We start from the raw sequence: 14,093 nt of genomic DNA, 5'->3' as shown, positions 1-14,093 counted from the left end.
AAGCACTATTCAAGGCTAAAGTGACTGTTACATAAAGTGTCTAAGCAAAAATATGTATTGTTTACAAAAATGTATTTCTGTTGGAACTCTATATGGAGGAGGAGTGAACGTCTCTGGTTCTACCTCTCCCATATACGTAACTCTATACAATGAACTCTACACAGAACTTTACACAGAACTCTATACAATGAACTCTACACAGAACTTTACATAGAACTCTACACAGAACTCTACATATAACGTTAGAACTCTACATAGAACTCTACACATAACTCTACACATAACTCTACACAGAACTCTACACAGAACTCTACACAGAACTCTATACAGAACTCTACACAGAACTCTATACAGAACTCTACATACTGTATAACTACACAGAACTCTATACAGAACTTTACATAGAACTCTATACAGAACTTTACATATAACTCTATGGAGGAGGAGAGAACGTCTCCGGTTCTACCTCTCTCAAGAACTCTATACAGAACTCTTTAACATAACCTTTTCCAGGTAAACCCTCCCACCTCTTTGTGTTTCAGTCCTCCAAGTCAACAGGGGTCACCAGAGCTGCCATGATGAAATCAGCCATGAGTTCAGGTACAACACCACACCAGTTCAACCAGTAACACCACTTTAACCAGTCTGACCCAGTTCAGTTAACCAGTCTGTCTCTCTACATGTCTGTCTGCTCACCTGTCTGTGTGTCAGAGTCTGTAGACGGAGGCAGCAGTCCAGGAAGTCGTTCCCCCGCCAATCGACCCTCCACTCCAAACAGGGACGTCAAGAAGGTAGGTCCACCTGTCTGTCTGACCACCTGTCTGACTACCTTGTTACCTGTCTGTCTGACCACCTGCCTGTCTGACCACCTGCATTTCAGACCACCTGTCTGTCTAACCACCTGTCTGACTACCTTGTTACTTGTCTGTCTGACTCCCTGTCGTGTCTGACCACCTGTCTGTCTGACCACCTGTCTTTCTGAACACCTGTCCTTCAACCTTTGTAACAGGTCTGACCACCTGTCTGACTCCCTGGTTACCTGTCTGTCTGACTTTTTACTACAGCCCACCTGATCTTTGAGGCTGATACTGATATGTGATTTTGAGTACTACTAGGTAGTACTTGTCATATACGGTAGTCTAATGCGCTTGCGCATATACTGGGGGCTATATGGGGGTTCCGAGAACTGCATGTAAAGGGAGACACACGGTGATCCATTAAAACCAGCTAAGCAAACTAAGAAGCCTCTATTGCATTGATTTACAGTACTGATATCTGAGAGTTTGAGTACTACTAGGTGGTACTGCTAACTAAGAGTTTTGAGTACTACCAGGTAGTACTGGTACAAGTGATTGTATTATATTTATTTAATGTGTTGTTTTAAATCAGTAATGTCTCGTCTTAATGTTTTTATACATTTTTTACCTGTTGCTGCTGTACTGACTGAGTCGCCAACTTAATTTCGTTGTATGTTTTTACATTGACAAACATCCTGATCCGCATGAGCATTTAGCTGGTTGCTAACAGTACTGTGCAGCTCCTCCAGAGCTAGCTTTGCGTTAGCATGTGGTGGGATGTAAACAGCTGTGATCAGGATGGCAGAAAGTTCCCTCGGCAGATAGAAAGGTCTGAATTTCACAGCCAGGTATTCTAAGTCCGGAGAGCAGTGTTTCACAATGATGTCCGTAACTGTACACCAGTCATTGTTCATGTAGATGCACAGTCCTCCACCTCTGCTCTTACCGGAGTCTGCAGTCCTGTCTCCTCTGTTAACCGTTCGACCCGCTAGCTCGATGGCTTCGTGGGGAACGGTGCTGTCCAGCCAAGTCTCTGTAATTACCATCACACTGCTGCTCATGTTGTGCGACGTAATCCTCAGCCTCATTTCGTCAGTCTTGTTGACGAGTGACCGGGAGTTTGCCAGAAAAAGACTCGGTAGAGCTGGTCGGTTGGGGTTAGCTCTTAGCCTAGCCTGCAGGCCGCTCCTCTTGCCCCGCTTCTGCCTTCTTTCCCTCCACCGCGTGCAGCGCCTCCTGGGTGGGATGAAGGTAGCGTCCCCGGGCCCTCTGTCGCAGGATCTCCGGTGGGATAGAATCCAATCTTTCAGGGATGTAGACCTTATACTGTCCTCCAATGTCAAGGAGTTCAGCTCGCCTGTAGTGTATATGAGCCTCTGGTGCATAAACAAGTACACACAAAACACACAGAACGAAAAAGCATGATGGTCTTGGGTCCAGCTACTGACACCAACAGGAAAAGGATGCAAGCCTTTAATACTACTGCATTACATTACAGTCATTTAGCAGACGCTTTTATCCAAAGTGACTTACAATAAGTGTATTCAACATCGGTATTCAAGAGAACTACTAGTCACCAGAGGTCATAAGTGCATCTCCTTTTTTAAACAAGCATCTAAGAGCATAAACCAGAGCAAAAATACAGTGCAGAAACAAACTAATACAAATACAATAAGTGCAACAAACTAATACAAATACAATAAGTGCAACAAACTAATATGAATACAGTAAGTGGTGAGTAGAAGGCTCAGGGTAGTACTTCTTGAAGAGGTGAGTCTTCAGCCTGATGAAAGATGGGCAGCGACTCTGCTGTCCTGACGTCAGTGGGGAGTTCATTCCACCAATGTGGGACCAGGACAGAAAACAGCCGTGACCGGGTCGATCGGCCGCAGGGACCTCTGAGCGACGGGGCAACCGATTGCCCCGAGGCAGCAGAGCGAAGTAGTCGGGCGGGGGTGTAGGGCTTGACCATGGCCTGGAGATAGGAAGGAGCTGTTCCTTTCACTGCCCTGTAGGCTAGCACCACAGTGTTAAACTGGATGCGAGCTCTTACAGGGAGCCAGTGGAGAGAATGGAGAAGGGAAGTTGTGTGGGAGAACCTGGGGCGATTGAACACCAGGCGAGCTGCAGCTTTCTGGACAAGCTCCAGAGGTCTGATGGCCGGGGCTCTGGCAAGTAGTGAGTTGCAGTCGTCCAGGCAGGAGATGACGAGCCTGGATTAGCACCTGCGCCATCTCATCAGTGAGGAAGGGGCGAATCCTCTTCTTTTTGGGGAAATTAGCAGGCCAGTACCACCGCCTCACCTCGCAGCTCTGGGAGTGTGAGAGAAAGACTACACATCTGACAGAACTGCGGGTGTGATGGTGTTTTCTGCTGTGATCCAGGTCTCAGTTAGAGCGAGAAAGTTGAGGGAGAGCAAGGATGCGTAGCCTGAGATTAACTCAGATTTCGGCACTGCCGACTGGCAATTCCAGAGCCCCCCTGCTACCACTTGCTCGCCATGAGCTGAGATCAGTGGGGTCACGGCACCTGGGAGTGACCGAATGTCTAAGTGACACCGGACAGAGGAACAGACAGAAATAGAATGCAAACACATGGTAGTGAATATGAACAGATTACTGAACCGCAAGTACACGCTCGAGAAGTCTTTGCTTGACGAAGTCTGGCTTGAAAAAGTCGCCCTGTTGCCTTTGTTTGCCTGACGCTTCCAGCTACCAGCAGTGGTTAAGGACAGCGATCTACTGATTGCTCATTGTCTGCCAGGAGTGGAAGCCACACCTCTGCCACTTCACAGAGCAATCACAGAGCAATTGGCCAGCTGAAACTCTAATCACACCTAGCTTACCCACACAAAGACTGCAAACAGTACTAATACTGAACCAGCCCAGGTACAGCTAAAAAAAAACTTGTTAAAGCTAGAATAATATACTTAAGTGTGACGACCCTGTCTGCCTGTGTGGCTGCTTTCCTTGCAGGTGTGGCAGAGGATCGTCAGGCAGAGTGGGGACACCTGAGGCAATTAACAACACTGGCCCTGTGTGCCAGTGCACCCTTTATAAGAACCCTCTGGATCCTCAGTTTGCCTGGCTCCTTCCTGAGACTTTCGGTTGTGGTTGTTTTCTACACTATACAACACTGCATATTCACTTTACATGCACCCACTCACACTGCTGAAATGACTGACTTCAGTTTATGTTTGTCTTTTATATTACTTTAAACTTAATAAATAATTGATTAACTGTTTCATTGAATGCATCTCCCTTTTTTGTCATGGCCGTTCGGCCCGGTTTGTGACAAGTGGGGGCTCGTCCGGGATAAATTGATTGGTTTGAGGCTGATATTTGGTTCTGTGTGTGGAGATGCATTTTTTGGCAGCAGTGAGTACATGGTCTTCTAGTGTGTTCGTTGACTTTTGTGGAGTGTCCCTGGATAGGTGAAGCAACGTGGTCCGTGTGGCTGCGTTGGTTTGTTTTTGTTGTTTGTTATTTTTGTGTGGTGTGCGGTCAGAGCAGTTGTCTCGGGGACACATCCATAGCTGTAAGGTGAGTAACCAGCTTGCTGGGGGCTTAACTGGGCTATTGGTTTAAGTGTTTAAAAAGCCTCCCGCTAATCTGCATGAAGACTAGGGTTCAGTGAGGTAGATTAGTTTGGTATAGGCAGTTTAGGTAGAGGGACTTCCACATTAGTTTGGGCGACATATCATTGTCTCTTTTACGGCACTAGTTGACCTAGAAAACACTGTCTGGTTTTGGGTGGCCTTTGACCTGGTCTATTATGGCAGGGGTAGAGGACTTTGTTGATGCTCCAGGTGAGGAGTTTCTGGATCGTTGCAGTAGAGATCAGCTCTTCAAGATTGCAGAAGAGTATGATATTGATCTAAGTGGTGTTGGTGATAAACGGCTTAAGGAAAATGTAAAGGCTATGGTTAAAAAGCAGTTGGTTGAGAGAGGGGTGCTGGTTGCTAAACAAGAGGGACTGGGTCAGTCAATAGCAGTACCGGCACTTTCAGTTCCATCGGGGAACCTTAACTTTGAGCAGCAAAAATAATTGCTTCTGTTACAGTTTTCTCATGAGAAGGAGAAACAAAGAGTGGAAGTGGATAAACAAATGGAAATTGAGCGGTTGCGGTACAAATTAGTACAGGAAAAGATAGCATTGCAGAATACGAAGTTAGGCTTAGTCAGAGATGGTAAGCTTTCTGGAGATGTTTTGCACGCAAAAAATGGTTCATCATCGCGTTCTCGCGATATTGTGAGTAATTTGCATCTCTTGCCTAAGTTTAACGAGAAGGATCCGGATGTGTTTTTCTCACTGTTTGAGCAGATTGGACAGGCAAGAAATTGGTCAGACTCTGAGCAAACCTTGCTGTTGCAGTGTGTGTTGTCAGGAAAAGCCCAGGAGGCATATGCAGCTTTAGATAATGATCTAACTTATAAATCAGTCAGGGATGCTGTACTGAAGGCGTACGAGTTGGTCCCTGAAGCATATCGCCAGCGTTTTAGGATGTTGGAAAAAAGGTTCAACCAGTCTCATGTGGAGTTTGCGAGGGAGCTGACAAATAATTTCAATCGTTGGTGTATGTCTTCTGATGCTAATGATTTTGAAAGTTTGTGTAATCTGGTCGTCTTGGAACAATTTAAGAACACTCTGCCCAGTCGTGTTGCCACATATCTTACTGAGCGTAAGGTTACAACTGCCAACCAGGCTGCTGGGTTGGCTGATGAGTATGTGCTCAGTCATAAAAGCCGGCTGGGTGAGCATGTGTTGCAGAATGATGGAGGTGTTAAGTCATCTGTTCACTTGGGGGGTTTTCCAGGTAGGGCGCCTCGTGGAGCACCTGAAATGGGAGAAAATACGTGCCATTACTGCCGTGAGGCAGGCCACTAGAAACAGGACTGCCCAATGCTTAGGGATAGGAGGCAGCAGGCTGGAGGTGGGCGGCTAAAACCTTCTGCACTGGTTGTAAGCGTTCCTGGTCCTGTGGGAGTGTGGCAAGGTGGGCATGCAGAATGTGACGTGGTTGGTGGCCCCGATGAGTGCTATCGGCCTTTTGTCTCCGAATGGTTTATAACACAGACTGGTAGTGACATTAAGGTGCCCGTTAAGATTTTGAGGGATACGGGTGCTGTTAACTCCTATGTTCGAGACTCCATTTTGTCATTTTCAGATGAGACGGATACAGGGGATAAACTCCTGATGCGAGGAATGGGGTTGAGGGTGTTGCCTGTTCCGGTGCACATGCTGAATCTAGACTGTGGCTTGGTGCAGGGCAGAGTTCCTATTGGGGTGAGACCAGCGTTACCAGTGGAAGGGATTGACATCATTTTGGGCAACGACCTGGCTGGCAGTCGTGTGTGGGCAGATGTACCTCCTCCTCCGATAGACACTCCCTTTCCTTCAGCCTCAGAACAGCCTGATGAGAGTGCTGTAAACTTCCCCGAAGTTTTTCCTGTATGTGCGGTTACTCGATCGATAAGTCTTGCTGAATCAAAGGAGGTAGATGGGGAGGTGGAGGAAAATTTGCCGTGTTTACCTGATTTTCATTTGTCTCTGTCTCATAGTGATCTGCAGAATGAACAGAGAGCAGATCCAGCCTTGGAGGAGTTGTTTGGATCAGTGCTGTCAGTTGGTGAGGCGAAACATGTTTCCAGGGGCTACCTTCTTCAAGATGGTATTTTGGTGAGGAAGTGGGTGCCCCATGGTGAGGATTTTGTTGGGAATCCCATTTTTCAAGTTGTCATTCCAGCCAAGCTTCATGGTCATGTGTTAAGACTTGCTCATGATGGATCAGGGCATTTGGGTGTCCGGAAAACCTATGACCGGATATTACGCCATTTCTTCTGGCCACGAATGAAAAGGGATGTTTCTATGCATATTAAAACATGTAGTACGTGTCAGCTGACTGGTAAGCCAAATCAGGTCATTAAACCAGCTCCACTGGAGCAGATTCCAGCTATCAGTCAGCCGTTTGAGTACCTAATCATTGATTGTGTGGGGCCGCTGCCCCGTGCGAAGTCTGGTAGCCAGTATTTACTGACTGTTAAATACTGTGTCAAAGCACCAGGTACCCGGCAGCGTATCCTTTGCGAACAATAACTGCAAAATCTGTGGTTAAGGCCTTGACACAATTCATAACTGTGTTTGGCATCCCTAGAGTCATACAAAGTGACCAGGGATCAAATTTTTCTTCTCACCTGATGGCCGAAGTGTTAAAACTGCTAGGTATCAGACATAACCAGTCGTCTGCTTATCACGCAGAGTCAAGGCGCTTTGGAGCGGTTTCACCAAACACTCAAGTCTCTTTTGCGCTCATATTGCACTGAGCTAGATGGAGACTGGGAAGATGGGCTACCATGGTTGCTGTTAGCTGCACGGGAGTTTGTACAGGAAAGTACAGGGTTTAGCCCAAATGATCTAGTGTTTGGCCACACTGTCCGGGGCCCATTGTCTGTGTTTAAGGATGGTTGGAAGGAGTCAGATCCGCCCACTAACCTTATTGATTATGTGAATGGGTTTAGACATCGACTTTATTCTGCAGGGGAGTTGGCAAAGGAAATGTTGGCCGCATCACAAGCTAAAATGAAGAAGAGGTATGATCTCCAGGCTGAGATACGTGAGTTTAGTGCCGGTGATCGAGTTTTGGCCCTTTGTCCGGTGGTGACTTCACCGTTCCAGGCCCAAGTTTTCTGGTCCGTTTACAGTGGTCAAACGCATCTCAGACAAGAATTATTTGGTTTCAACTCGTGGTCGCAGGAAACCTATTAAATTGTTCCATGTGAACTTGCTGAAACCCTATTATGCTCACTCTTCTAGTGCACCTGGTGATGTCCAGCAGGAACCAATGGTTGTTGTCTGGTCGGCTGAAAAATTCAGGGACCCTCTTGAGGTTAAAAGGGTTGTTCAGCCATTTGCCAGAAGCACAGGCTGAGGAATTGGAAGAGCTGATTTTGAAGTATCCAGATTTGTTTGGTGACGTACCGTCCCGTACTAACTGGGTTGAGCACGACATCGAGGTAGGGGATGCGCAGCCTATCCGTCAGCATTTTTATAGAGTTTCTCCTGAGAAGCGTAAATATTTGGATGGTGAGGTAAAATATATGATTGACAATGACATTGCGGTGCCTTCATCATCAAGCTGGGCTTCTCCATGTTTGTTGGTGCCTAAAAGTGACAAGACACCCAGGTTCTGCTTAGATTTTCGAAAGGTCAACAGGGTGACAAAGCCAGATTCCTTTCCATTGCCTCGTATGGATGATTGCATAGACCAGGTGGGGGCAGCAAAGTATGTCAGCAAATTTGATCTGCTGAAGGGTTACTGGCAGGTGCCCTTGTCCAAAAGAGCACAGGAAGTGGCAGCTTTTATCACTCCATCTGGGCTGTATTCATATAAAGTGATGCCATTCGGGTTGAGAAATGCACCGGCCACGTTTCAACGGCTGATGAATCGTGTGGTGGCTGGCCTGGCCGGTTGTGCAGTTTACCTGGATGATTTGGTGATCTATAGTGATTCGTGGTATTCGCACATGCAGCGGATTAGAGCACTGTTTGACCGGTTGGCAGAGGCAAAGCTTACCGTAAATCTAGCAAAGTGTGAGTTTGCTTGTGCAACAGTGACTTACCTTGGTCGGGTGGTCGGACAGGGGCAGGTGGTTTTTTAACATTGCTAAAAGCCTCCTGGCACTGTGTTGACCACACAAATTGAACCTTGGCCTTCAGCAAGTCAGTAAGCGGTGCCACAACAGAAGAAAACCATGTCCACACTACTCTGTTTACGTTTGGAAACACATATGTTTTGCTACATTTACACTGAGCGGCCACACTACGCCAGAGTTTTGGAGCACCCTAAGCGAAGGAGTTTGAAAATACTCCCGAGGTTGGAAGAGTTTGAAAACTCCGGGGTTGCATTTGCGTGTGGACGGTCGGAAACGGATGTGTTTAGAAAAAATGACGCCTACACCCGTGTTCGCTACTTGATTGGTTCTTAGCAGCCATGACGTCTCCTTCCCTGATTCGTCACACTCACTATCACGTGACCCGTACCCGGAAGAAAACAAACTGGGCTACCAGTGATTCATTTCAACATGGATAATGAATTTCAAGCATTGCTTGCTTTGTTGTCTGTACTAGCAGCTTTTGTGCAGTAAAAGTCTGTATTTCTGTGGAGGAAGCAGCTGTTATTGGAGCGATTAGCGAGTAGCGTGACCAGCGGCGTCATCAGCCCTATGGAGCGGCCGTCTGAAGCCACAGTTAGCAGTAAATGCTATTCAGAGCTACGAGTGAGAACAGACAACAACAACACGGAGGAAACCAGTGAGAGACGTGTGTTGACCACATTTATGGACCCATAATCTAGTAAACGTTTACGTGTAAGTGTTGATTTTAAAGTAAATTTGATATGTGTGAGAGAGAGAGAGATAGAGAAAGACCCGCAGCGCTGTAACTAAGTCTGAAAAATAAAACTTCTAAAACTTTCCACGAACTGTCTGTTTGAGTTTATAGAGGGAGATTTTAGAGGAAGATCTTAAGTATCAAACACAACCTTTCATTATTAAAGACTACTTTATTACTCTGTCGTATTTTTTTAAACTAGGCAACCAATCTACTTCCTGTTTACACCGTCACGCGCATGCCCGGTGTACGTTAATGGTCACGTGCTGTCCGTCTTCGAAGGCTGCCGTGTGGATGCAGATCAATTCGAAAATGATGCTGAAACGCCCGTGTGGACGGAGATCATTTCTATTTGAAAAATCTGCTTCCAAATAGAAACGGAGTAGTGTGGCTGTAGCATGAGTCTATTCTAGGTGAGTCTAGTAGTTACTACTAATACTAGAGTACTAATACTAATACTAAAGTACTACTAGTACACCATTAGCATTCCTCCAGTAAATTCCACTTCAATGAAAATAACTAGTTTTACAAAAATGTAAATTTCAAGATTTTAACTGCAGAATCTTTCTTACTGGTTAAACTGGTTGTGGTCTGGTGGTCATGTAGGTGGCGGTGGTCCGAACCCCCCCCCAGGTCTCCGGTCTCTGCTCGAGGACGGACGCCCCCCCTTCCGTCTCACCCCATGCCCGATCTCAGCAACGTGAGGTCAAAGATCGGATCTACGGAGAACCTCAAACACACTCCTGGGGGGGGCAAGGTAACACACACACACACGTTTAACAGTTTTACTTGAGAAAAGACAGACGGCTACTGACTCCTGTCTGTCTGTAGGTTCAGATTCCTCATAAGAAGTTGAATCTTACTAGCGTGTCATCAAAGTGCGGCTCCAAAGACAACATCTGCCACAAACCAGGTAACACACACACACATATGAGAGTTTGAGTACTACCAGGTAGTAGGCCTACTGATATCTACATACACGCTCAGGTGACTCTATACTATTCACTCTGTATATGTATATTTTTAGTAGTAGATAAGCAGTTTTATATTGATATATTGTACTATTGTGTATATAGTGTGTGTATAAATACTGTGTATATTGTGCACTATGTTGTACAGTATGATATAATGATGTGGTACTCTATGATATAATGATGTACTTGTATGATATATTGATGTACTCCTGTGTGTTGTCAGGTGGAGGGAAGGTGGATTTTAAAACCGTTCAGTCTAAAGTTGGTTCTCTGGAGAACATCACTCATGTGCCGGGAGGAGGGAAGAAGAAGGTACATGCTAACAACACACTGACAAACCACCACCAACATGCTAAAAGTCTGCTAACAGCATGCTAACAACACGCTAACAGCATGCTAACAACACGCTGACAAACCACCACCAACATGCTAAAAGTCTGCTAACAGCATGCTAACAACACGCTAACAGCATGCTAACAACACGCTGACAAAACACCAACAACATGCTAAAGCCTGCTAACAGCATGCTAACAATACTCTAATAGAACACCAACATGCTAAAACCTGCTAACAGCATGCTAACAATACTCTAATAAAACACCAACAACATGCTAAAACCTGCTAACAGCATGCTAACAACATGCTGACAAAACACCAACAGCCTGCTAACAGCATGCTAATACCACGCTAACAGCATGCCAAAAACACGCTGACAAAATGCAAATAACATACTAATAAAATGCTGACATAATACGTGACCCAAGTGTAATATATATATATATAATTTATGGGCGTACAGAATCTCTTATACAAATCCCAGAAGCTGATTGGCTCATTTACATGACGTCCAAACGAGAATAGCTGCTGAAATTGATCTCATATTTCATTAAGCACGTTTTTTCTATGGTTGGCTACATCTCTATCTATATTTACACCTTTACTATTATACACTTCATATCTCTATTTAATATATTTACATATTACACTTTATCTTTTACACTGTTTTACTAAACATTCCATCTAATTATCTTTCTACACGATATTTTCTTATATCATGATACAAATCAGTGTTCATCAAGTAACATTTTTACAGAGCAGATGTCAGATGTGACAGTATTTGTATTGACTGACAGATTGAGAGTCAGAAACTGAGCTTCAGAGAGGGCGCCAAAGCTCGAACCGACCACGGTGCTGACATCATCGTGCAGCCTGACTCCTCCCCCCAAAGCCTTAACGCTGCTCAGGCTCCGCCGCTCGACACCCTGGCCGACCAGGTGAGAGATTTACCTGTTTACACCAAAAAAAGCACAGACAAACACACACACACATTAATGAACAACCTCCTCTTCCTGTCAGGTGTCCGCCTCCCTCGCCAAACAAGGCCTGTGATTGGATGACCTTGTGCCTTCAGACCCCGCCCCTTCTGTTACCAAGGAAACTACCTGATGAAAGAAAGAAAGAAAGAAAAGAAAAATCATCATTCTCCCTTTTTCCTCATGACCTTCATCTGATATTAGACAGTCAGGTTTGGAGAGATTTTATTATTAGTGATGTTGTGTTCACACCAAACACTAAGTTTGTTTATTTGTTTCCTCCATGTAGACACACAACAAACAAACTCTTACTGCTGTAAATGTAAAAGATGTGGAGTCATTGGTTCATTACATCAACGCTGTATCTCGTGAGTGTGTCGGCTGGTTCACCACGTTGGAATGAACCCAAATGAAGAGATTTTGCTGTGATTTAATTGTAATAAACAAATAAAAAAGAGGCCTAAATAACCACATACTGATACCAATTTGTAAAAGGTCTAAAGTCTTTGGTTTACACACGTACATTTATACATTAAAAGTCTGTTGAGACGTTTAATAAGTTGCTCTGCAACACATTTCTCAGCAATTTTGGAAACGGCAGGGAGAATACCGATTGGCTGATAATTAGAGACATCGGTTGAATCTCCTGACTGAAAAATGGGTGTTACTGTGGCTGATTTCCATCCTTTCGGAAACACGCATTGCCTGAGAGATTTGTTGACGATGCTTGTGAGCGAGTGTGCCTTTGTTTCTTTAGAAAAATATTGTCAATTCCATAAACATCTTTGGCCCCAGAGTTCTTGAGTGAGCCTAGAACTCTGGTGACAGTAGATTCAGAGACATCCTGATTAGAGAAGCACGGTTGACCTTCATTTACTGGTGTACGATCAAATTGACCAATACTCGGTGGTGTACAGTAACGAAGTAGAAATACTTCGTTACTGTACTTAACTCGTTTTTTTGGATATCTGTACTTTACTTTACTATTTATATTTCTGTTGACTTTTACTTCTCTACATTTTGCAAAGAAAACTGATACTTTTACTCCGATACATTTCCCCTGAAACCTTCGTTACTCGCTACAAAATCAAATCTATCTTTAGAAACAAAATGAATCATGAGACCAACGTCGGGGACTGTGGTGGAACACAGACTGCAAGCAAGCAGGTTTGGTGAATCAGTGGTCCTAGCTTGCAAGTTAAATCATTGGTTAATCACGTTAACGCGCAATTGCAAACAAGTGCTCTCAAAGCCGCGGTGTTTTGATTCCCAGTGATGCCCAGGATGCCATATGCTATAGCTAGCGAGACTACATGAGCAGAATTCCACTCTACGATGACTGATTTCATGACGGAAGCAGAAATGGAAGCACCTGCTACTCCCGCAACAAACTACGGTGGTGACGAAGACCAACACCCGAGGATCGCTAGCGAGTTAGTGAGCTGAGGAAGTGTTGACAGTTGTGAGATTTTGTTGATTTGAGTCATCTTAGCTATAATCATTGCAGCACTAGTTGGCTAACGTTAGCTAACTTAACGTTAGCTAGCCACCACACCATAGGATTGACAGGAGCCGCGAGAGCGCAGCATTTGTGTTAGCATTAGGGAAATCCTTCCCAGCTGTGAGTAAGCTGTGCGCAAGCTGAACACACCTCTACCTGCCTCAGCGGCCTGTGAAAGGCTATTTAGCATCGTAGGACTAGTCTTCAGCCCAAGAAGAGCGAGACGGAATTCTCGCAATTTTGAAAACCAACTTCTTTTGAAGATGAACAGGACATTTTTCAGGTTCAAGTAATGACTGGGTTGTTACTTTCGATGCTGCTTTAGTATTGATCATGTTTTGATATTTGAGTCATTTTGTGGATGATCAGATGGAGTTATGATGGTAGCAGTCGCCCAATTGCAGATTCAGCTTGAGCAAAACCTTTGCCTGTTGTGTTCAAATCAGGCCCATAGGAGTTTACAAGGCAGGCGTCCTTTCTCACAACACTGACCTGATGCATCAAGTGGATATTTGTTGCTGAACACAATATGATGCATTTTCCCTCTACATCCTCTAGTCGGAATGAGCATACTTATAAACGCACTGTTGCAACTCCTTCATAGTGTCATATTGCTTTTCGGAGAATTATGATAAGTTCATAGTAGATGCAAAAGTATACTTATGTACAATATATTATGTTGAACATTGTTGCTCCTGGATGGATCACAGCCAACCCAATTATGTTCAACACAGCTCCATGTCCTTGGTCATGGTGCCACAGCACTTAAAAGAATAAACTTCATAATTCTCATAATTCTGACCCTTTGCTTTTTTATTAACAGCATTTACTTGTACTTTTACTTTCAATACTTCAGTACATTTAATATCAGAAAATTACTTTTGATACTTAAGTACAATAAATATCAGATACTTTAAGACTTTTACTCAGTTTTCTTAGTTGGGGCTGGCTCAGGTTTATAGTTAGGACTGGTTCAGGTTTATAGTTAGGACTGGTTCAGGTTTATAGTTGGGACTGGTTCAGGTTTATAGTTAGGACTGGTTCAGGTTTATAGTTAGGACTGGTTCAGGTTTATAGTTAGGGCTGGTTCAGGTTTATAGTTAGGGCTGGTTCAGGTTTA

General features: G+C 44.6%; 1 protein-coding gene across 1 annotated transcript; it reads left to right on the top strand.

Moving 5' to 3' along the window:
* Positions 1-6: 6 nt before the first annotated feature.
* On the top strand, positions 7-12,455 carry LOC116377238 (microtubule-associated protein tau-like). The gene is made up of 7 exons (XM_031838823.1): positions 7-600; positions 712-791; positions 9,792-9,942; positions 10,017-10,098; positions 10,383-10,471; positions 11,293-11,433; positions 11,516-12,455. Exons 3-7 carry the CDS (start codon positions 9,868-9,870, stop codon positions 11,546-11,548), a joined length of 420 nt encoding a protein of 139 aa, XP_031694683.1. The 5' UTR covers positions 7-600; positions 712-791; positions 9,792-9,867; the 3' UTR covers positions 11,549-12,455.
* The last annotated feature ends 1,638 nt before the right edge of the window (positions 12,456-14,093 follow it).

The sequence above is a fragment of the Anarrhichthys ocellatus genome, unplaced genomic scaffold, assembly GCF_004355925.1.
Source record: "Anarrhichthys ocellatus isolate YVR2014 unplaced genomic scaffold, GSC_Weel_1.0 scaffold1052, whole genome shotgun sequence".
In the NCBI taxonomy this organism is placed as follows: Eukaryota; Metazoa; Chordata; class Actinopteri; order Perciformes; family Anarhichadidae; genus Anarrhichthys; species Anarrhichthys ocellatus.
This window is presented reverse-complemented; position numbering and strand designations above follow the sequence as displayed.